Source organism: Diplotaxodon limnothrissa, linkage group LG12 (assembly GCF_057381915.1).
Source record: "Diplotaxodon limnothrissa isolate DT_005_m linkage group LG12, D_limnothrissa_male_GT1.1, whole genome shotgun sequence".
Lineage (NCBI taxonomy): Eukaryota > Metazoa > Chordata > Actinopteri > Cichliformes > Cichlidae > Diplotaxodon > Diplotaxodon limnothrissa.
In genome coordinates, this window is record NC_140607.1 from 24,800,447 (window position 1) to 24,824,457 (window position 24,011).

General features: G+C 38.4%; 1 protein-coding gene across 1 annotated transcript in view; it reads left to right on the forward strand.

Annotated features, from left to right (window-relative positions):
- grid2 (glutamate receptor, ionotropic, delta 2) overlaps positions 1 to 24,011 on the forward strand; it is a 543,519-nt gene that overhangs the window by 426,264 nt on the left and 93,244 nt on the right. The window contains exons 9-11 of the mRNA XM_085368399.1: positions 11,410 to 11,511; positions 16,926 to 17,123; positions 23,053 to 23,365. Coding sequence (XP_085224525.1) covers positions 11,410 to 11,511; positions 16,926 to 17,123; positions 23,053 to 23,365 — 613 coding nt within the window. The remainder of the gene's footprint in view (positions 1 to 11,409; positions 11,512 to 16,925; positions 17,124 to 23,052; positions 23,366 to 24,011) is intronic.

Below are 24,011 nucleotides of genomic sequence, written 5' to 3' on the forward strand. Positions count from 1 at the left end.
GGGTGTACTTCAGTCCATTGTTCAGGATGGTAATGGCTTTAGGGTATAACTGTTGATGAATTTTTTGGTGCATGTTTTAATGGACTGGTAACGTTTTCCTGTGGGTAATGATTCAAAGAGATGATGAGCCTTCCAGTATACTGTTGTTGTTGTTTTTCTTCCAACAGCAGGAGGTTGAGATGTTTTCCAAGGCAGGTAGCTGTTAGTTTGTGATGTTTTGTGGACATAATCAGCAACAATCTCCTCAGTTGGTACTAAGAGGCCACATGGTTTAAACAGAATATCCCCCAAAATGTTATACCACCACCAGTGGGATGATATGAAGCAGGATGTATCCATGCTTTCGTGTTTAGGGCGAATTCTGAACCTACTATCTGAATGTTGCAGCAAGTCCAGCTCATCTTCTGTTATCCAGTTTTGGTTAGTCTGTGTGAATTCTACTGAAGTAGGTGAAGGAAGGCACCCGGTGTGCTCTTCTGCTTCTAGAGCTAATCTGCTTTGAAGTTTGACCTTTTGAGCTTGCTTTTCTGCATACCTTGGTTGTAACAAGTGGTTATGTGACTTACCTTGGCCTTTTTATCAGTTTAAAGTAGTTTAGCCATTCTCCTTTAACCGCTGATGTCAACAGGGCATGTTCTCCTGCCATTCACTGCACTGGATATTTTCTTTGTTTTTTGGATCGCTCCAAACCACAGAGATGGTTGTGTGGGGAAACCCCAGTAGATCAGCATTTACTGAAACACTCAGAGCAACCTGTCTGGCACCAACAACTATGCCACAATCAAAGTCACTTAAATATCTTGCAATATAGATCACATTCTATATGAATTCTCTATTGAATTTTTGATTTGACTTGCTGTGACCATTTAGTTAAAGGCATACAATGTGTAATATGAATGTACAAATAAAGACTAAGCTTTGCTGTTATGTAAATAATATCGGTAAGCAATGGAATTTTGTTTTTCCTCAGGAGAGAAGAAGGGGGTCAAGAGGCAATTGCTGGGCATTGCTATAACCTCTCTTTTGTCTGTGAAGGTTCTCAGTCATCCAGGTCATCGTAGTCAAAGGAGCTTGTAAAGAAAAGCGTCTGGACTTCTTTAAGTTGCTTGAAGACGTTTCACTTCTCATCCGAGAAGCTTCTTCAGTTCTAAGGTCAAATGGTGGGGAGTCCCAGATTTAAACCTAGTGGGAGTATCCCCCCAAAAAAGGTTTACGACACCAACTGTCTCCCATCTATAATCCAGTTTTGAGTTCCCTCCCCAGACGCCTTAACGCCCACTCACATCCTGGGCCATCTGACCTCAGGAATTCGCATGATAAGGTGGGGCCAGGTTTCACAATGAGCTTACCCGAAACCCTGGCTGATTGGGACCCACACCCATTTTCACACCTTGGCTCAGGCGAATAGAGGATCATCAGGGGGTCCCTTTGTCCCTCTGTGGGGGGTTACTCCCACTAGGTTTAAATCTGGGACCCCCCTCTGTGGGGGGTTACTCCCACTAGGTTTAAATCTGGGACTCCCCACCATTTGACCTTAGAACTGAAGAAGCTTCTCGGATGAGAGGTGAAACGTCTTCAAGCAACTTAAAGAAGTCCAGACGCTTTTCTTTGCAAGCTCCTTTGACAACCTCTCTTTTGACAAACGTTATCACAACAAGGAAAACAAGAAAGTCTCCACTAATGTTGTTCTGTTGACTGAAGACCTTATGAATTCAACTATGCTGGAAAAAAAAATCTCTTTAGAAAAAAATTTGTTTCTTTTTACATTATTAGCTTTTACATGACACACTTAATCAACAATTTGCCATCAGTATAGCTTTTGTTCTTTTAATTGTGTCCCTCAAATTCAATTCTGTTTAGGAAATTGGTGGAAGGGCAGGACAGAGTAAAGTGGCTTTTTGATTTTAATTGCCATTCAGGTTGCAGTTTTTGTGTTCAAAGACACAATGATTGGAATGCGGCATGCTTTGCTATATTTTATAATTTTATTTTAATAACACCAAACAGCAAAATAAAATAACACAAGTAAGTGAAAGAAGGGAAGAGAGGAGACGAGAATTCCTGTACACTTGGAAGTAGTTTTCATGCTAGAGTGGATGAGCACACAGACTATGAGGTAGAGAATGGGCAGCTGGTGTTGCAGACCTAGTGTAAGTGGTGAGACAAGCACCCTGTGTTAGCTGAGAGAAAGACGGAGAGGGCGGGCTTATTGTGCATTAAAGTGCACATATTGTTGTTTAAGTAAATTCATTATTGTAGAGTTCATTTACTTATTTCATTTGATCTTGCTGCTCTTTTTAATACCTCTTTAATTCAGCATGGGTGATTAAGAAATCAAAATTTTAAAAAGTAATTATCAAAATATTTTTATAAGTTTTGTAGCTTCGGTCAGGTGTAAACTTCAGTAATGTTATTATTTCATGTTACTAATTAAACACTCTTTAAGCACTTTTTGAATAATTACAAAACATACTGTGGAAATAAAGAGTAATGTGCCCATACTGGGCTTCTGTTCCCACAAACAGATGCACAGCTGGATAGAGCTGAACTGAGAAGATATTCCTTAAATGGTGCATTAGATGTTAAAAGCAAAAAAAATTTGGATGTAAAATCTTTACTTACTGTGAATCAGCCCTACCGTTACTATTACCACCACCAGGAGTGTAGGACTGTCATGATCAAAGAATGATTATAATGAGGCATTAGTGTTTTGTTTTGTTTTTTTAATAGTTTCATCGCAGGAATATTTTTGAGTAAAACTGTCCAAATAAATCAAGGCAGTGAATAGAATAGATTAGAGCTATGCTTGGAACTGCTTTCGAGGCCGATGGATGAGCCTGCACGCTATAAGGTGGAGAGAAGGCAGTTGGTGGTGCAGAGTTTTCATACTAGTGCAAGTGGACTGCTTGCTGCAACAAGCTGGTGCTTCTCTGACTGCCACTGAACTGGTAGAGAGCATGGAGTGGGGAGAGAACCTTGGACTTTTAGTTGGTTCGTTAAAACATGTCAACCAGCAAGCACAAATATGGCCGAGGGAGGGGAGAGGACAGAAGGAAGGCTTGGTGTGCAAGCTGTTCGTAGACTGACATGCATGTTGCTCATTAGCAAGGGAGAAACGGAGGTTCGGGTGGTGGTAAGAGAGGGGTCACTTGAGGAGAGGGAGGGAGACAGGAGTAGTGGAACTACTCTTCGGTTTGACTGTGCGCATGTCTGGCTGCCCTCTCTTTATAGCAATGGCAAACATATGACTGCATAGTGGAGTCAACAGAGGGAAGATTATAGCACAACAGATGCTGAAAGCAGAACACCTACTCCTGGGCAGGTGAAATCCAGTTAACACAGGGAAAAAAGAAACAAAAACGAAAAGAGGGAGCCACGTATGATCATGGAGGAAAGCCCTATAGTATTTCTGCTGCTGAAGGTGAAGCAGATAAACTACTAATAGCTAAGAGTAGCCTACACCAAGAGTCCATTATTACACTGCATTAGAAAGTCCAAAATCAAATCTCTCTCTGTGTCTATCCACTAGTGGAGCTCATCATATAAGGTGGGAGGAAGTGCAGCAGCAGCTAATACAGCAATTGCCCAGGTCTAATTTCATGGGGAGTTGCTCTTATGTCTACCAGCAGTAATTTGAGGTAAGGTGTAGAGCAGAATTTTGACAACATTTATTCATACATCTCTGTTTTACTTTTACAACTTCCTACGCATATTGATTTTGTTGCAGTTGATAGTGTCTGTCAGCGCTGTGTACAATTTTCCCACCTCCATGGCTTCCAAATGTCACCTGCTATCGACTGCATTTTGAATTGCTACGAGTCATGTATGTAACAATCAGGCCAGAAGCCACAGTTTGTGTCACAGTGTGCTTTGATGTGTTTGCTACAGGGAGAGAAAATAAGAGATACATGAAATCTCAAAGCACCCCTTAGTGATTGTAAGATGCTATTTAGGCTAGAGGATACCTGCATGCTGTTTGATTGTGCATCCACATACAGTATTCGGGGTTTGTGTTCACATTGATGTGTGTTCCGAGAAAAGGGTTTGTTGTAACAGTAAATGACTCGTGGCTCCAACACAGCACTGGTCGATGGTCCAATTACCTTTAAATGTGTGTGGTTACACATCCTTTAAAGTGCCTGGGGTCTGTCTGAGTCTATGCAAGTGCGGTGGCTGGAAGTAGGAAGGAGACTGATATATCCATTTTTTGTTCAGTGTTATAATAATGTTTTACAGATCACAATGACAAACAATACTGAAAGACTGACACTTTAATGTAGATGTTTTTATTTGTACACTACTGTGCAGTCTTAGCCTTTGTGAATGTCTTTTAAAGATCTTCTTTGGACATACTACTACTTTTTCACTTATTTTTAGTCCAGTCCTTGCACCTGACCATTTTTAAACAAGTTTTTTTTAAACCCTTAACCCTGACCTAGGAATGATTCTAGCATAAAACGCCACCTAAATTAAAGAATGAACCAGTGTTGTTTCCACACATAACAGAAAACTTAGCAACGAACCAGTTTTAAATTGTATCTTTAGGCACTTTTATACTAGCAGCCTGTTATAAAAGCAAACCATTTGTTCACATTTCTTTAGATGAACCTATGAAAAATGCCAAAGATAACACAGTTTGACAGGCATAACATAATAGTTTTGCACCAAGAAGTGCTATTAGCTAAAAACTGGCTGTGCTGTGCAGCATCTCCCTAAAATATTTGAAGAGGCTGGACAAATGTAGGACAAAAGAATGAGTTTCAGGCCTAAAAAAACTAACTGCAGAAGATGAAGAGTATGTGAAAGTCATATCCTTAAGAAATAGGAAGAAGCCCAGTAAAGATGTGACACAGGATCTATGAGATTCATTTGGCCCCTCAGTTGATACGGTTGTTGCAATATCATCCAGAAAACATACGATCAGGAACAGCTTCCTTTTTAAGCTGTTGATTCCAAACACTCTGCTAATGCAGTAAACACAATTGTGGATAGAAAAACACACAATGGAAAACTATCAGTCGTGGAATTGTCTCACCAGAGCCTGGACCTCAACGTTATTGAAGCAGTGTGAGATCATCTTAACAGAAAATGAAACAAAAGGTATCCAGCATCCAAAGAAGAGCTTTGAATGTCCTTCCAGAAGCCCATGGTGATTCATCAAATGTTGTTGAAACACAATTTTGGTAAAATGAGAAACAAAGAGATAGCATGCTTTGTCAAAAGAAAAACTGAACTGAGAGCAATAAATGATGAAAAAAGAGAAATAAAAAAGGAAATTAAAGCAGTGATAGAGAAAGGAGAGAGAGTGTGGGATGTTAATGGCCGTGTTTAGATGCTGTCTTCTTCCTAATGGTTATAACATGCAAAGGCACACAAACACTCACAAATGCACATTTACTTCATACTGTCAGGCTGAGAGCCATTATCCAGAGCTATGAAGATAAGCAGAGGTTGGTGGCCACTCTGCTAGTCATCCAACCATTTTAACTCATCACATGCACACCTCTACAGTGAAGCAGCCTCTATTACTCCTTTTAGGTGGAAGCAAATGCATAAGAGGATAAAAGTGAAAATACTGACATTTACATTTGTTGAAATATTACAAAGGTTCTTCCATCTCCTTCGAGCTTATGGCTTTGTCTCTTATTTCCTCTTTACCGTCCATTTATAATGTCAAAGAAAAAATGAAGATAGTAATGTAAAAACAATGTATGTACTGTTAAGTGTACATACCCTTATCAGTAAGGCTGTTTTTGCATGTCATTGATAAAAGAAGACCATTTAAGTGGATGCAATTTAAATGACAATGGAAAAAAGTAGGAATGTGCCCAAACTCGGCTTTAAGTTTTATGTTCTCACAAACAGATGGACAACTGATCCAGGAAGATGTTTTTCAAAAGAATGAAAGAGCATTTACAGTAAACAATGTGGATTAAAATTTGATCACTTCCCTCACCAGAAAGTGGGCTTTAAAAAATAATTATTGTAGTAGTTGGCTATGACGCATTTAGGTATTGAATCATACCTTTCAAAGTGCACTATGTACATCTATTGTGGTTCTACTGTGGCTCTATATGAGAGTGGGGGAGTGAAATTTGATGTAATACGTGTTGGTCTGGGTGGGTGAGTGTTTTTATCTATAAGTGTACATTAATGGCTAAACAGCCTGACCCTGATTAGTACCCTCTATTATTACTTTAGTCCTTTGCTTTTAGTGATTGATATGTTTTACCTAATCTTATTGACTTATAACTAAATGCTATGAAGAATGCAATAGACTGCCTCATTGGGTTCACTGCTTTTCTGTGTTATTGTGCATATTCTCTGTCCACATTGTTTCTGTCGGATCTAGCACCTCATCAGTAGTTGGAGCAACTGACTGATTTAACTAGTGCAAATGCACGTGGTTATTAAACCAGTCTTTTAGGAACTCTTGTTTTATTAATGCAGTCCCAAGAAATAAATATTAAGTGCCTTGCTTAAGGGTAAGATGACTACAGTAGGCAATTCCTAGGCAGTACAGGAAACACTAATGAAGCAAAACCATGTGGTTTTGATTTTTTAACTCTTTCACTATCACTAACTCTTATCTCAGTACAATCACTGAGTTTTGATTACCACTGTTGGGGCTCACTGCTGCATAGCTCAACAGCTCTGTGGAAGCCAGGATTACAGAGTGCCATAGCAGGTGTGCTTTTGCTGTTAGCCAAAGGCTTTTTTGTGTGTGTCTGTGTAAAAATGTGTCTCGCTGAACCCTTTTTCTTTTTTATTATTATGAGTTCCGCTTATAATCCCTTTGCTGGATTTTAGATAATGTTCTCTTTGGAGCAGGTTCACTTATATGTGTTGTTGTATGGATTTGTTTTCCTACAGATGTGGTCAGGTGTGAATGTAAAGTGAAAAACAGAGTCTGCTTTTGGTTTTCTAATCGGCATTTTGCTACAGGACTAATATTTTATTGATTATACACATTCACACTTTTAGAAGCACTTATGGCAACTGCTGTGCTGCAACTATTTTTTTTTTTACAGTGTGTCATCATCTTTGTTTAACACCTATCAACATCTTGTTTGTCTTGCATGAGGTTCACCCATCTCCATATCTATTTTTTCCTCCCTAAGTGTCTCTGTTTGGTTTGTGTTAACTGTTTCTCACCTGTGTTTTTATTCGTGAGACCGTTCTTTTTCATGTTACCACAATCTCCTTTTCCAAGTTTGCTTCTGTTGCCACTCATATCAACAGCACACAGGCGCAGCAAAAGAGTAGCGTGTACAAACACATTCACACACTTTTATTAACGGCTGTATTGACAGTGGGTTTGTGGAAAAAATTATTCAGTAGTAGTTTTTCTGTGTTGCAAAATAAAGGCTAGCAGGCTAATATTAAGAGCAATACAGGTTTACAGATACCTCTGTATTTTGGGCCGTTATGAAATAGAGAAATGAGCTACATTTAGCTCCACATCTCCCTCTCCAGGCAAAAACATGGATAGCATGGAATTTGATTTACTTGGGTTTGTCTGTGTGATTTGGGTAAATGCAGAAAGATGAGCAAAGATGAGCACTGTATTGTTGATTTAAGTGCTGGAACGGCAACAATGTTGTATGGTTGCTTTAACACATAACAATAAGACAGTTGTACATCCTACACACCCTCATATATCCAACTCACAGTGAAGGTTGATGAGGCTCTTGTGTGAATTATCTAAGGTCACTGGACTCTCTGTTCTAATAGGAATGATAAAGGTTGTAATATTTTCCACTACAAGGAGCAACAAAGAGGGCACGTTGCAAATAAAAATAATAAAGGCTCTTTTAAAGGGCAAAACCTTGCTCACAGCGTGCATTTATAAAAGCCCTGCATGTCTACTTTGGTATTGGCAGTTCAAGCACACATCAGCTTAGTTTAACAGCAAGAATGCTTAAAGATGTTGAAAAAGGTGCTTCAGTGATGTTGGGAAGATGCCAGTGAAGTACACCCACGCATGCTTGAGATATCAAATAAGAATTTAAAAATGTAAAAAGTACCTGTGGACGTGCAGTATTAACACATTTAAATGTGTAATGGATGAAATCCCCAGTGATAGTTACTCTCTCCCCATTGATCAACAGTGCTGTCTGTCATGGTTCACTCATGAGGAAAGACCCAAACAGGTAGGCAGGAAGGCTACAGAAAGAAACAGCACACACACAAAAAGAAAAGAAAAGAAAACACAAAAGTACTCATAAAAGGTTGCATAAGTAATGACAACAAAGAAACATCAAGGATGTAGAAAATAGACTAATGCCACGTTATATGAGGGTACCTTAGCTGTACCTAGGACTGCGCTCTTCTGGACAGAGATCTCAGATGTTGTCCCTGGGATCTACTGGAGCCACTCGCACAGCTTGGGGGGTCACTGCACCGAGTGCTCCGATTACCACTGGGACCACTGTTACCTTCACCCTCCACATCGTCTCCAGTTCTTTTCTGAGCTTCTAGCACTTTTACAGCTTCTCGTGTTCCTTCTTCCTGATGTTGCTGTCATTCGGTATCGCTACATCTATCACTACAGCCGTCTTCCTCTGCTTGTCCACCACCATTACTATCGGTTGATTAGCCATCATCAGTTTGTCTGTCTGCATCTGGAAGTCCCACAGGATCTTAGCTCGGTCATTCTCTACCACCCTAGGACGCATCTCCTATTTTGACATCGGATCTTCCAGGCTATGCTTGGCACAGATGTTCCTGTATACAATACGAGCACTTGGTTATGGCGTTCCATGTATGCCCTGCCTGCTAGCATCTTGCACCCTTTTCTTATATGCTGGATTGTCTCGGGGCGTCTTTACACAGCCCCTGCACCAGTGGTCTTGCCTGATGTGATAGACCCCAGCCTCTATGGATCTTGTGCTCAGAGCTTGTTCCTGCGCTGCCATGATTAGTGCCTCTGTGCTGTCTTTCAGTCCAGCTTTGTCCAGCCACTGGTCGGACTTCTGGATGTTAGCCACTTCCTCTATCTGCCAATGATACACACCGTGCAGGGGCCTTGCTCCTCTTCTTTCTTGTGTTTCTGCTGTCTGAGCTATTCACTAAACATGCGGTCGGTTGTGGCCATCTTTCTGATGTACTCACTGATGTTTGTTGTCTCATCCTGGACAGTGGTTCTGACACTCACTAGTCCCTGGCCTTCTTCTTTTCTCAGGCTGCTGGATTTGGTGTGAAACACTCCATGCATGGTGGTTCATCTGAATCTTTGATATAACGCAGCAACAATATAAAGGGAAAACAAACATAATGACTTAGTTGGTGGTAGAGTGGGTATAACTTTTCGCACTTTTACCAGAGGTGAAGAAAGACACAACCACAGACAGACAGGAACTAAGAGGGCAAAAAAAAAAAGTCATGGGAGAAACACCACAAGAATAAGTCAAAAAGTAGTTATAATACAGCACCGGCTTCTAATGGCAAATCTAGAATTAACTCACACACATGATCCGTGTCTACAAAAATCATTACACGAGGAGTGATTTAAACTGTTGGCTTTGATTTTGAAAAAAAAAAAAAAAACTTCAAACAGGATGTAGCAGGGCATGGAAAAAGCCACAATTTTAGAGAAGCTTTACCATAAGTACTGGTCCCAAAAGGGAATTGATCAGAATTGGCAGAAAACTGTATATCCAACAGTAACTTCTGGCTTTAGAAAAATGGATAATCCCGTATTTCCCTCTGCACTGTGTCCTCTGCTTCTCTGATGTGTTTGTGTTTTCTTTTAAATACAAATCATCGCATGCAGTTTTGTGTGTATCATAGTGTGCTTGTGATACACAAAAAACAGTTTTTTCCCCCTGTTTTTTTTCCTACTGCCTCTATCTCCACAGGGAAAACAGACTAGTCTGATCTTTGAAGCCAAAAACAATATTTTATTGAAAACATCAGGCAGATTTAATAATTTGGTCCAGAGGAAGAGAAAAAAAAAACACTGGGTGTTTATGATGCAATTTGATAGAAGTCTGGGTCAGAAGGAAATAGATGAAATCTTGTATACTGGGAGTTAAAGCAGTATATTATGTGCTGTTTATGATTATGTTGGGGTCCTACGTAATTCAGAAGGTAATTAATTCAGTGCTCAGTTAAGTCAGATTTTGTAATGATATGGGATATCATGCTGAAGCAATCATATAAGCCTTGTGTTTGTCATTTTTCACATTATGCATCATGCACTTGGGGGTGAACTGCAGATTGTAAACTATACATTCTAGAGAAATTTGATCAAGGGTTTTTTGGCGATTAGCAGGAATATGGAATGGGAACCGTCAAAACATAAGACATAAAAGTTAGATGAGCCAAATGTGTAGCTGAAATGTGAATATGCCTGATTGGTGGTTTACAAGAAGGTTTTTTAATTGGGACATTCTGGTTGGTCACCCATAGATTAGTTAGTCGAAATCCTTATTTTGCTTAATTGACTCTTTTTAATTTCCAGAAATAGATTAGAGTGCAATATTCATGATGCTCAGTACTAACTGCACCCAGTGTACAAAAAAAGATGTTCAGTAAATGTTTGGAACAAAATGAAAAAAATAAAATTTTGTGGAAATAAAAAATAAACGTAGGAAAACTTAGGTGAAGCTGAACTTGTCGAACTCTTAAGCACCTCCATGTGTTGACAAAAATCAGGTAGATGAACAGGCTTTTCGTTTTTATGGTTGGTCTCCGTAAAGACAAAAAGCCTGTTTACTTTTAAGGTGAGACTAGAAGACTATTTTCTTGTTTTATTGCTCATTACACAAGTATTTAAGGGACACACTATTTTGTGAATTGTACTTTTCTTTCGGGTGAACTTTCAAGAAATTGAGCTGCGTTTAAGAAAGGAAACCTTTGTGTGGCCAATTACATTTTTACAGCTTGACATATATATATATATATATATATATATATATATATATATATATAATGAAAGAAGTTTGTTCTCTTTTATGTTTGATGAAGTGTGTCACCATTACAACTGTGTATTCTGGCATTGCGTGTGAGTCCATCTGGGCTGGAAATAAGCTACCAAAGTGCTGGAACTACCGTAGTGCACCAGAGATAATGATCATTTTGTTCAAAACAATAACTTAACACACTGTTAAATAAAGGTGGTTAAAACACTGCAAGCTTACAGTTTATTTTGAATATTTAAAAGAATGTGAAAAAACACTGAAATCTAGCTCCATTCTGATGTGGCTCTGTTAAACAACCAGCCTTTTTGGATTTCAATGATATCAGTGATACTTACATTGCAGTGTTTGGATAAATCCAAGCATGTGATTGATGAATCGCTAAGTTTTTGTTCTTACTGAGGAATTAACCAGTCTTATGTTTCAGATTTCTGTGTAACTAACTGTTTGGTGTGTTTCTGTGTGTTTTTGTTTGTGTACATTACAGCTAGCCACATGGGACCCAGTTCATGGATTGAATGGCACTCTGACAGACAGAAAATTGGAAAACAACATGAGGGGAGTTGTGCTACGAGTTGTCACTGTTCTGGTGAGTTTAACTGGTCAGTTTGTTAATCTGTGCGTGTGTCTGTTCTTCGATTATGACAAGATTTCCAATTGTCCAAAGACAAAGAAGACCGATTTCAGTCTTTATACAACTTTTCTATTTTGTTCATCTTGAAGAATCAGGAGAGACTGTATTAATTTGGCATTTCAAACTTTTGCTCCTTTATAAATCTGTCCTTTTGTCTATTTTTGTGCCAATCATTCCACTTTATATATATGGGAATGGATCTAGGGACAGCTTAAGAGCTTATGTGAGGGCATGAAAAAAAAACTGTTTATCAGACAGTGTTAGGAGTAAAGATGGGGATCATAAAAGCCGAAGAATACCTACCACGGTGAGCTCACTAATGGACCAAGCTATCATAATTTCATTAGCCTTCATTTTGACATTTGACAACTATGTGATGGAGTCTTGATGGTGGTGGGACTCTGGCTTTCCAGCTCTATCTGCCTCGCCCGCAGCATCGATTTGAGTATATCCCTTGAGTGCTTTAAAGATTCACAGCTATAAATTCTTCATATCCCCCCTTTGAAGTGAGAAACAGAGGGAAAAAAGCGATAATGCTAGACATCTTTGTGGCTATCCCTTTTTACTGATCTTTTCATACATTTTTTTCAGTCTTTGATTTTCATCATCCTTAAAGGCAAAAAGGATATGGGCTGTGAATATTGTCCCTCTTCTCATTTTTGGGAAGGAGTATCTCTAGTAATGTGAGAAGGTGTATTGTTTGCACACTTTTAAGTTTGTGTTGCTCTTCCTGTTCTGTAGCTCTGCCTGTGTAAAAATGTTTATGTTTTACCCAAAATGCCTCATCCCCCTTGTCGGCCTACTAGCAGAAAAGCCTAGAAAGGGTGTGAAATGTCCATGTGCATTCCCAGATCTTTCCATGTGTAAATTGTTGCGGTTATGACCCATAAGTGTGCAGGCACTTACGGATGGGAGGAAAAGCCATGTACAGTAGTTTAGTATTAAATGTACTGCATGGGTTTTGTTCAGTAAGACTGGAGAAGAGCTACTATATTAAATACTATATAGTATATTAAAGTCTGGCATATTTCAATCTGCATTTAACACTGATGCTCACTGGGGAAACACAAAGACATTAGACATTATTAGAAAACTTCAGACACTTGTACCTCCTGCTATCCATGCACAGAAGGATCTTGCAGGAACGGTGATGCTATTTGGTCAGTAGGATTTCATAACCTGCTCTACAGCACGTTAGTTTTGCAACATATGTTAGAAGTAAGAAGTGACCCAATTTCAGGGTACTGAAAACTCGGGTTAACAGTGAAGTTAGCTGGATAAGAATAAATCCTGCTTTATAATATAGAGTCAGGAGTAGAAAAACTTTTGGGCACAAGTGACACAATTAGCCAAAAACGATGTTTTAAAACTAAAAAATATAGTTTAAGCGCTTTAAGCAGTTATCAAAATGTGGTTTTCTTTATACTATATGTAAGACTATATAGTTAGCTGGCCTAACAATCTAAAATTACTGTCTTATATATGTTTCTAAATTAAATTGTTTAATATCAGCATGGCTTTCTTCTTTTCATCATATGTAGTGGTCTTGTCCTTTTTTATGCGAGGGTGCACATTTCTCTGATTTAAGTAGCAAGCTGTGGATTTAGCTACAGTAGCCCAAATATGCAGCCAAAGGCAAAATATGTCCCTTTTTAACTTGAGTTCATATTTTTGGAGATAATGAAGAGAGCTCACAATGTTCTCTCTGAATAAAAAGTAAAGTTTTACTTTGAAGGAAGATAAGACACACAGTAACCACAAGTGTAATTAATGCCACATTTGTTTTGCAAGGTGGCTAATGATATCGATCACTGAAGATTGATGAATTAGCAATCAAATTAAATGATGTTTACAATTTGACAGTTGTTCCTTTACTTTCATTTGATAGTCCATCTAACAATAAAATGTATTTTAAAGGGACCATCTGTAGGATTCAGTCTAATGATGAGGTTGGAGATTGCAACCAACTGCTTACCCATCTTTTTCTGAGTGCTTAGAAGAGCCTTAAGTGAATGCAAACTCAAAATGTAAAAGCCTGCTGATAGAGCCTGTTTGGTTTTTCTGTTCTTGGAGAATAAATATGGTCGACCATGGAGAATGTGACAGTGCTCTATCGATACAGATGATTGTCTATACACTAATGAAAACATAATTATTAAAATTCCTATATAAAAAAAGAGCTCTCTAAAGAAAAAAAACTTGTCCACTGTCTTGTACACTAAATATGAATTTAGTGTACATTTTTCTTTGCGTCTCAATTTGAATTGCTTTTCTGTTGTTCTGAACTTTATATCGTCTTTCTTTACCAAACTGAAACTGAGAGAAAAATCATTATCACACAATATAAAATCTAATCTACTGCAGGCGCTGTCTGGGCCTTTCAAAATAGATTTTACTTTTACGGTACACATAGATTTCTCAGAGTGTTTTGGAAATGATCACAGTGGCACAACTTACCACATGACTCTGTCAAAACTAGCATTCCCTAGAGGGAACTTCAAGTGGTATTACTTAGTTTTTGTGGAGGGAGCAATTCCTGTTTCTGGTATTTTTTTTCCAAAAAGAATAAGAGGAACATTTCCAGTTACAGGAATTAGTCTTGAGGAAAGTTAGGGGAAATGATGGAAATGAGACATGGGAACAGTAACTTCAAGGGACGTGAGATTATATACTGCATGGTGACAAGTGGGAGTATTGTAGCTTGATGGATGTGGGAAGATGAGGTATTCTAGACATATGTTCAGGGAAAACTAGAATCTACAGACATTGCACCCTGGAAAGATGCAAAGTGTTATATGTCAGCTGGTAAGTGGCAAGAGAAACAAAGGGGCTGTAAGGAAAAAAGCAGAGAAAGAAAAGCAACTCGAGAAATACAGCCCAACAGTTTAAAATCAGACTAAACAGCGCAATGTTCAGATGGTTACATGACTCTTTGTTGACTTTTAGATAGTCTCATTATTTTGCAAGTGAAAAAAAATATCAGTTGCATACCCACAAGTGTATTAATTCTCTCAGAGCTAAGATAAGATGAGATAAGATAAGATAAAACACAGTCATGACTAAAAGAAAGTACACACTTTCACAAGTACACCTCATGATTCAATAGCTTTTTCTTCACATTATTGTGGAGGATTTCTGGTGGACACCTTCTTTAGATCCTTGAGGTTTGCAGGCATTCATTTATGCACAGCACTCTTGAGGTTGTGCCACAGCATTTCAATTGGGTTGAAGTGTAGACTTTGGGTGATTGCAATATTTTGATTTTTTTCCAACATGGCCTCATATTTGGTTCTAGAATACTTTGATTATGATCACTGTAGAAGAAGCCCAAATCTTCCCCCCTTCGCCTCTGTGCTTGACAGGTGTTATGAGCTGTTTGTGCTGATATGTCGTGTTTGGTTTTCACCAAATGCCCAAACATCTGCACTTTGGTCTCATCTGTGTAATGAACAATATTCCCGAAGTTTTGTGGTTTGAATGTATCTCTGTAAACCAAACCTGTGCTGCCATTGCAGCCCTTTCCAAACAAGCCATACTTATTCAGTATTTTTCTTTTTCTATGACCTTACGTTTGTAACACGTTAACTGCATTACTAGTAGCATCGCATAGTCCGACCTTAGGCTCCACTCCATATCTACTCATTGGAAGATTAGCATCTGTCTTGAAAGTTTTCCACTTGTGAATAATTCTTCTTACTATAGAATAATAGATGTGAAATTGTTTGGATCATATAACCTTTCCCAGATTGATGGGCAGCAAGAATTACTTCTCTAAAACTATTGCTGATGCCTTTCTTCTTTGCTATTTTGTTAACACAGATCTGCAAAACTTCTGCTTTATAGAGGTCCTCACACCTGTTGTTGGCCAATTAATCAAGTGCTTATAGTGAAATGGCTAACGTTAATATGCATGCCATTTGTGATAACTCTTTGATACTTTAATGTACTTTAATACATTAATGCTATGGAAAAAAAAGTTAAGCTTAAAAAACGTTAACTGCTGGTGTTATGTGTTTTCCACACCTACTCTGTCTTTCACACATAATGTAGTTTAAAAGTTATATAGTGTAATTAACTGTAGATCAGGAAATTTGTACTATTACTTTGCCTTGATTGTCCTGCAGAACAATGCCAACCAGCTTTTCTCCACCATGTCTATTTGTTTATAAAGGTTTACAGAACCCCCCAAATAAGGAAGCAATCAGTGTCAGTTGAGGGGAAAATCAGTATGTATGGCTGTTTTTATTAGTGGGTGTTCCCACCTGAATTGATGGATGCTTGTGGTAAGAGAGGGACTTGGTATGCATGTCCACTCACTGTCTAATAGTTTATTGAACTGCAGCTGCTAGCAAGGATTTGAAAATGCCAAGTTAATGTGTAGAATGCCCTGTGTGTATATGTTTCTGTTTGAATGTCTGTGCTTAATGTGCACCCAATATCCTGTCAATAACACAAACAGTCTCATAAAATAAGACACATTGGTCTGCAATGTTTCACTCATCAGTAAGGATTTATTAAACAAGAATTGTGTGGTAAACGGCTAGAAGGAAAACACATAATCCAAGGTGTAGGAAATGAAAATAAGTCTCATGTTGCTTTCTATTTTTTGTATAAGCAAAGTTTCCTTGAAAATTTAAAAAAAAACCCTTGTTTTCCCTTGTGCTTTGTTCACTTAATTGCCTAAAATGACAACGCTTTTGGATGTCATTTAACCTCAACAGAGAGCCAAGTGCCAGAAATCAATATACAAGAGATTTAGGCTTCCCAATGGTATTTAAGAATGAACCGTTAAAAACAAAACTGCTGGAATTTAGGGTGCAGTTATTGATCTTCAACATTTTAATTCACTTTAAGTTGTCAGACAGGGTACCATTTCAGTAAATTAATAAATTGGTTCCATAAATGAATACAAGTATGCCGAGATGAGAACTTCAAATAATGGGGTTAATCATGATTTTCACTTGTTACAGTCAACATACACTCACTCAAAAGGTGCTTCAGCATATAATTTAAATAATGAACATATGCTGAAAGATGTCTGCTTGCTTTCATACTTTGATTTCTTCTAGAATAACACATAGGATTATTTTCACATTTGCAGCATTAATATCTCTAGTAGGTAGTAGAAAATAAACCCCAGAGAAGAGCCTACCTGTAACATATAGTTTTACCTTTTCAGGCATTGCTTGTATCATTATCTTTAAATGTAAAATGTAGATTCTCTCAGATATGCTTGCAGCCATCAAAATGATCTTTTGTGCTGCTAACATGGTTATTAGGGTAATGGGGGACTTGATGCTTGAATGAATGGTGCATTGATTGGCTGCTTGACTGACTTACTGACACGCTGACTGTTCGTTGCCTTCTAGGAGGAGCCGTTTGTAATGGTGTCAGAGAATGTTCTTGGGAAACCAAAGAAGTACCAGGGCTTTTCCATCGATGTCCTGGATGCTCTGTCAAACTACCTGGGCTTTAAGTATGAGATCTATGTTGCTCCAGACCACAAATATGGCAGCTTGCAGCCTGATGGTCAATGGAATGGACTGATGGGCGAATTAGTCTTCAAGGTAAGAAGATCACTTGCATACACAAATGCACATGAGCAAACAAATACATATACAAATACATGTTCCCTGTTTATGCACACGCTTATACTATATCACTGCAGAAGGAGGAGAAGCTTGCATGTAGACACGAATCAATTGCTGAACAGAACAGCCTCTCTTAGGTTTAGTTCACACTCGGATGGGTTCCATCATCACCCACTTGGTAACCATTGGATTTATGTCTTTAAACTTCTTTAATTTGGAATGAGACATTTAGACACTCATTCATAAAGAATTGTACTATGTAAGCTGAAGTGGATTTGGGAGGCGCAGAGATGAAATATTGTGTGATTTTGCATACTAGAGAAACACAACAACTTTATAATAATTTGACTAGCTTCAAGTATCTTCAAGTGTTATAACTGCTGGCAGACACTTGAACTGCTTCAGTGGAAAGTGGAAAAGTGGAGATGATATAGTGACACTATAAATGTGGGTTCACCAAAGATGGAGAGGCCTCTAGATTGAGGGTAGTAAATTGGCATATTTGAAAAATAACTACTTTGACCATGACTTAGCCCTACTGACATAGACTTCAGTTGACATACTTCAAAATTTACCAGTTTCATTGCTGTTTAATATTCTGTTATATCTCAAAGTGCCCTTATTATATGTGTGAGAGCAGTTTTTTTAGTTTTGTTCCTTGCAGCATATCCTAGAGAAACATAAATGGAGACCTGGCAGCTTATCTTGCGCTAGTTGTAAATGCTTGAGTTTGATAACTATTTGTCACATCATACATATATTTCATATGATACTCACACCGTCTTTTGCTGATTAAACAAAGTCACACAATAAAACCAAGCTGAACTTTTACATGCAGGAAGTCTAGAGTAGTCACATATGAATTTCTGTTTTTAATATCACTGAAATGTGATGATACTAATAATCATAAATATTTCAAATCTGAAAAACTCCTAGCACATGCAAGATTGCTGTTGCTTTGCTTGGAGTCCATCTTAAAAGACAAGGCAACACAGGAAAGTGTTTCTTGTGAACCTTGTGAAAATAACTCATGATTTGACAGGCACTTTCTGTTCCTCTGTGGCTTTGATTGTTTAAAATATTCATTGACTGTTGTTATGTGGAAGCCAATAATAAACCCTGAGCTTACCTTAGTTTCTTGCAATCAAGTCATTCTTTTATGCTTAAAATAATTTATGTTTTGCTAAAACTTTTTTTTATTACTATTTTTTTCCTATTAAATATGAGGTCTGAGCAAAGGTAGGACTAAATAAATATTTTAGGTTTTAAACTCAACATTTAAGGTGAGTTTACCTGTTTTTTCCTGTTTATTCTTTCGTGACTGCACTCACAAGTAGGGATGGGTATTGATAAGATTTTCACGATTCCGATTCCATTTTCGATTCTGTTTAACGATTCGATTCTTTATCGATTCTCTTATCGATTCTTTTTAAAAAAGGAGAACACTAAGTTTGATTAGCTTAGAACTTTGTTTTATATCTTCTCTTTGAACAAGATAGAAATTTAGGAGTAACATGGCCTTACAAACCCAACAGTGAGATCTTAAGAGATCCAGCCTACGGCTCTTCAATGGGGTGTCACAGGGTCCCGAGGAAAAAAAATTGTAAATGTAAAATAATAAAATAAATATTCTTCTGTAGCAATAACAAAGCATAACATAAATTATTCAGTAGCAATTACACAAGAATATCCAGTAATGACCCTGCCTACAATTAAACACATTCACTTACCTAAAATTGGGGGCATCTGCTGTGGCAAATGGGTTCAAGCCAGTGTTTCCAACTTAGCGACTTTGTCGCTATATTTAGCGAGTTTTCAGACCCCTTAGCGACTTTTTTTTAGAAAAAAAGTCGCTAAAAAAAAGGACGTGAAAGCGCGTATCGATTTTACTCTCAACAAGCAGTGGGTGCTGTAACGCAGTCAGTTCTTCTTTTACTGTTTTACTCTTATGCTGTTTTGTGGATCACAAGGTTTAAAACTACTTATAAACACACACACAAAGTAACTCCACCAGAGTGCCTATTTCAGGTCACTTTTGCCGGTCCAAGCCCAGGTAAAGGAGCAGGGTTGGAATTGTGACATTTAAAAAAACAATAATTGCTAAAATAAATTTAATTTGTAGTTCTAAATAAACTCTAAATGCATTTAGGACGTTTTTTACGCACTTTATGTCTCTTCCACGATGTTATTTCTCTCTCCAACAACATAGGTTACAATTAGATTAGCATGACCAATTATGCAAATTAGGCGATGACGTCATTTAGCGACTTCTAGCAACTTTTAGGACAACCAATAGCGATTTTCCTTACTGAGGAGTTGGCAACACTGGTTCAAGCCTTTTACCACAAACTTAGTCACTGCTCGGTGACATTCGTCTATCCTGGCCTGAAAGGAGACGCTACCGGTAGACTGCAGCGAGAACTGCCAGCATCTGAGCCAGCCAGACTCTGTCTGTCTGTCTCATCATGGTCACCTAAATGCACAGTAATAGCAGGTTTTGTAATAAGGCAGATTGCGCTAACATATTATGCACTGTTAGTTGATTATTTACCTGCCGCATTAACGGGAGAGGACGTGCAAACGTTACCGCTGCTGCTGGGTTGAGATTCACGAGTCCGGAGCAGAATTAAAAACATGACATTCATTTAAGGTTATCACGTGTTTTGTGAGCAAATGCTTTTGCATATTCGTAGTGTTTCCTCCCTTAAATTAAGTATCTACTTTGCAAGTATTGCAAGTTGCCCTGTTGTCATCCGTTCTCGTAAACTTTTGAGCGTTTGAGCCGCTTACGCGCCGTGTTTCCTGCCAGGTAAATGACGCTCCGCAACGCGGTGACGTCATTCGGGGCGACTGGAATCGATAAGGGAATCGTTTGCAAAAATGGCAAACAATTCCAAGGAATTGAAACAGTGGGAACTGATTCTCAACAAGAACCGGTTTTCGATACCCATCCCTACTCACAAGTGAACAATTCTTTTGAACTTCACACACTAAGGTGGAAAAGGGGAGGAAAGAGTGGAGTTAGGTCCAAAAATATTTGGTTATTAATGCAGTTTTTGTAATTTTGCCTCTGTCCACCACCGTATTAGATTTTAAACAAAGCAACCAAGATGTGATTTAATTGGGAGCTTTTATCTATAAATCGAGGGGTTTGACAAAGTTAGACGTTTGGGAATTACAACCATTTTGTTCTTTCATTATTCCATGACAATGAGCTGATAAAAGATCAGTTGTTGCAAAGTGTGGAAGTTGCATTTGGCAGCTGTTCACTGGAACTCTCAGCAAGAGGTCCAAAGAGATATTGAAGCAAGGCAAGGTGTCCATCATTAGAGTATAAAAACAAAATAAGACAACTTCGAGTAGCCAAATCGGCAATCTCTGGTACATTCTTAAAAGGAAGGCACTTACAACACCAAAAGGCCTGGAAGATCATTTATGACAACTGAAGTGAATGAATACAGAAGTCTTTCTCTGGTCATGAAAAACCACCTTCACACCGTCTTTCTAATTCATGAACACTCTTGAGGAGGTAGGCGTATCATTGCCAAAGACTACAATCAAGAGATCCCTTCATGAATGAAAATACAAGAAGGTGTAAACCACTGGTTACGCTCAAGAAGAGAAAGGGTAGATTAAACTTTGCCACAAAACATCTAAAAAAGACCTGCACAGCTCTGTAAAAAAATTCTGTGGGTCCATGAAACCAATATTAACTTAAAGCACACTGATGGAAGACAAAGCTGTGGAAACGAGATAAACAGCTCAGGATTCAAAGCTTACCACATGTATATATAGCAGCCAATGAAACAAGAGGGGTTTTTTATGTGACTGCAGAGAGGAGTAGCAGGATGAATTGTAAAGTGTACAAGGCTGTAGTCTCTGCTCAGATTCAGCCAAATGATGCAAAACTGATCAAACAGCACTTCACAGTGCAAATAGATAATGACCCAAAGCACATTGCAAAAGCAGCCCATGAGCCTCTCGAGGCAAAGCAATGAGATATTCTTCAATAGCCAAGGTCAGTTACCTGATTTCAACTAACAAAGCTTGCTTTTCAGTTTTGCTGCACTTTGATCGCATCTTGAACTGTTTGATTTTAAAAAACGTGGTTTACAGGTGTGCATCTTACCAGATCCTTTCAAATCAATAGTACAGTGTTTTTCTGCCATGATCATCTCTTAATGGCAGGAAAAACTTTTTTTTCAATTTCCAGCCCAAACACGCACCATTTTTATACAGTTAGATCTAATTTAATTTTAACAACCTTTTTATGACTACGTGAAAGTGTTTGTGCAAGTTCATATTTATATCTGCATCTGCACAATACCTGCTGATGTCCTTTGATGAAATCATATTAACCTGATGCACATTTTGTTCACCCTAGGTCAAGTATATATTTTTCTTTGATTGTTGTCTTTTGTTTTCTTCAGTTGAGCAGTGTTTTCTCAGAAATTTCCGATTCCATCACTTCATTATTTTCCTTCGGCTGTGTGTCAGGCTTGAGTGATTTTGTAAGACTTGGCTCTCCTTTCCTTGACCTTGAATACTTGCAGTTTGTATTTAACATTTCTAGGCCCCTCTCCCCCAGTGGCTCACAAAATTACCGAGAAATGCTTCAAGCACAATGCATATTTATGTGTACACAGATGAGCACAAGTTGCAAATAAACTGAACATGCAAATAATTCTGTTTTCCCCATCAGTCAGCTACAAGGTTTATCTCTCCAAAACCAAATTATACCAGATAATTATTACCCAGAGTGCTTCCTGTAAGTTTTCATATTGACTGACCACATGTGTCAGCATGGCAATTCATCTCATCCTATACACACACACACACACACACACACACACTGTTGTATGCATATCACTGTTGTCCCAACCCACAGCCATCTTACAGGAATTCTGAAATTTTCGCCTTACGCAGTGTAAGTGACAATTTCTCCACATTTAAGCATTTTTGTTTTTTCACTGAGCTGTAAAATTTGGATGGAGGGTGGGAATTAAGTTTTTTGTTTGCTTTTGTGTGTGTATGTAAATGTGGATGTGGTCTGTGTCTATATAAGTACATAATCTGTGTGTACGGTACCTGTAGGGCTCAGCGTTTGCCTACAAATTCACCTAACTTGCTAGAGTCAGTTGTTTATGGCAACAAAGAAAATCTCATTATCGAACAAGTTCATAATATGTGCCCTCTCTCACTGTAGTATAGATTTCAAACACCAGCATGCGCTCACAGCAGCATCTTAAATCCCTATTATAGTATAAGCAGATGTCTGCAGTTGCTAGTCAAGCACTGGGGACTGAAAACGTTTTAATTATCCATCATTGTTTCTGCATTAAAGCTAAGCTCAGCCTGTTTTCCTTGGCAGACGCACTCAGTGACGGCTGTTTTTTCAACTTAAAATCTTTGCACATATTTAAAGCAGTCATTTGTTGTCTCTTAACAAGCCTTACAAGTGAAGAGAAAGGTTTTAAGTGCTTCAGAAAGCATACTGACAGAAAACAGATTAATTAATTCATTTGTAAATGATTCAAACGCCACATATTAGAATACAAGTGCAAATTGAGCCAGGGCCTATATGGATTTAAATCTCTTGCTGATATCTGTCAGATATATCTAAATTTAGTAGGGTGTTACAAGGGGGTTCATTATGACATTTTTAAAAGTACTGTAATTGTAACTACTAGTTACCATCACTGTGACATGTGTTTTCTTCCTCTATGCCAGATATTTCCAGATAACTGTTACATTTTTTGCACGCTGTCCTTCGATTCTTTATTTTAGGTGATGAGAAGGCGCAGATGGACTTTAAGGCTGTTATAAGAATCCACATTTTTCAGCTGACTTCCTCACTGACACATTTTCACAGTTTTAATACTTCAAACTTCTTTGCCTCTTGCAGCGAGCTGATGTGGGACTTTCTGCCTTGACCATCACGCCTGAGCGAGAGAGCGTTGTGGACTTCACCACACGCTACATGGATTATTCTGTGGGCGTTCTGCTGCGCAAGGCTGAGCGCACAGTGGACATGTTTGCCTGCCTGGCACCCTTCGACCTGTCACTGTGGGCGTGCATCGCAGGCACCGTGCTCCTCGTTGGCATCCTGGTGTACTTGCTCAACTGGCTCAACCCACCTCGGCTCCCCATGGGATCTGTGTCTTCAACAACGCTGTACAACTCCATGTGGTTCGTGTACGGCTCGTTTGTACAACAAGGTAAGAAAGCAGGATAGAGGGGGTGAAACACAAGTTCAGCAGCAACAGAATAATGGTTTATTTATTTATCTATTAGTCATATTCATTAGTCATTTTGTTTTCACTTGTTGCTTAAGTTATGTTTATGCACCAAGACTGATGAGATCTGATTAGGTCATGGTTTGAGTTCATTAGACCTTTTCACAATGTTAACCAAATGTTGGAAAGTTCAAGTTTCCGTTTTATTTATTTTGACAGGGTGGCAAACCCTGTCTGCAAGAATACATTCCCAAAAACCTATCTCTTAATAATCTACAACCTTTAAAACAAATGCAACCTTTAAAACAAAGCATGTTTTTTATGCATTGGGCCGCTGTGGTCGATGGGGTCTTTCGCATGGCTTATTTGCAGGGTCTATCTCACTGGTAAAACAGGGGAATAATGGTAGGGATGGGAAGCATAGATGGAAAAAATGAGCTTGTGAAAGCAATCTAATTTAAAAATAAAATAAAATAGCTCCTCTGAGTACCATAGGTGTGAACTGCCTTTTCGTGTTATAGCACAATAGTCAAATTAGAACAAAAAGGAGGAGACATTTTGTTCCACATGGATTGAAGGAAAGATAATGGCCTTATCCCGGTGATCGGTCTGAAGATTTTTCCAGAAT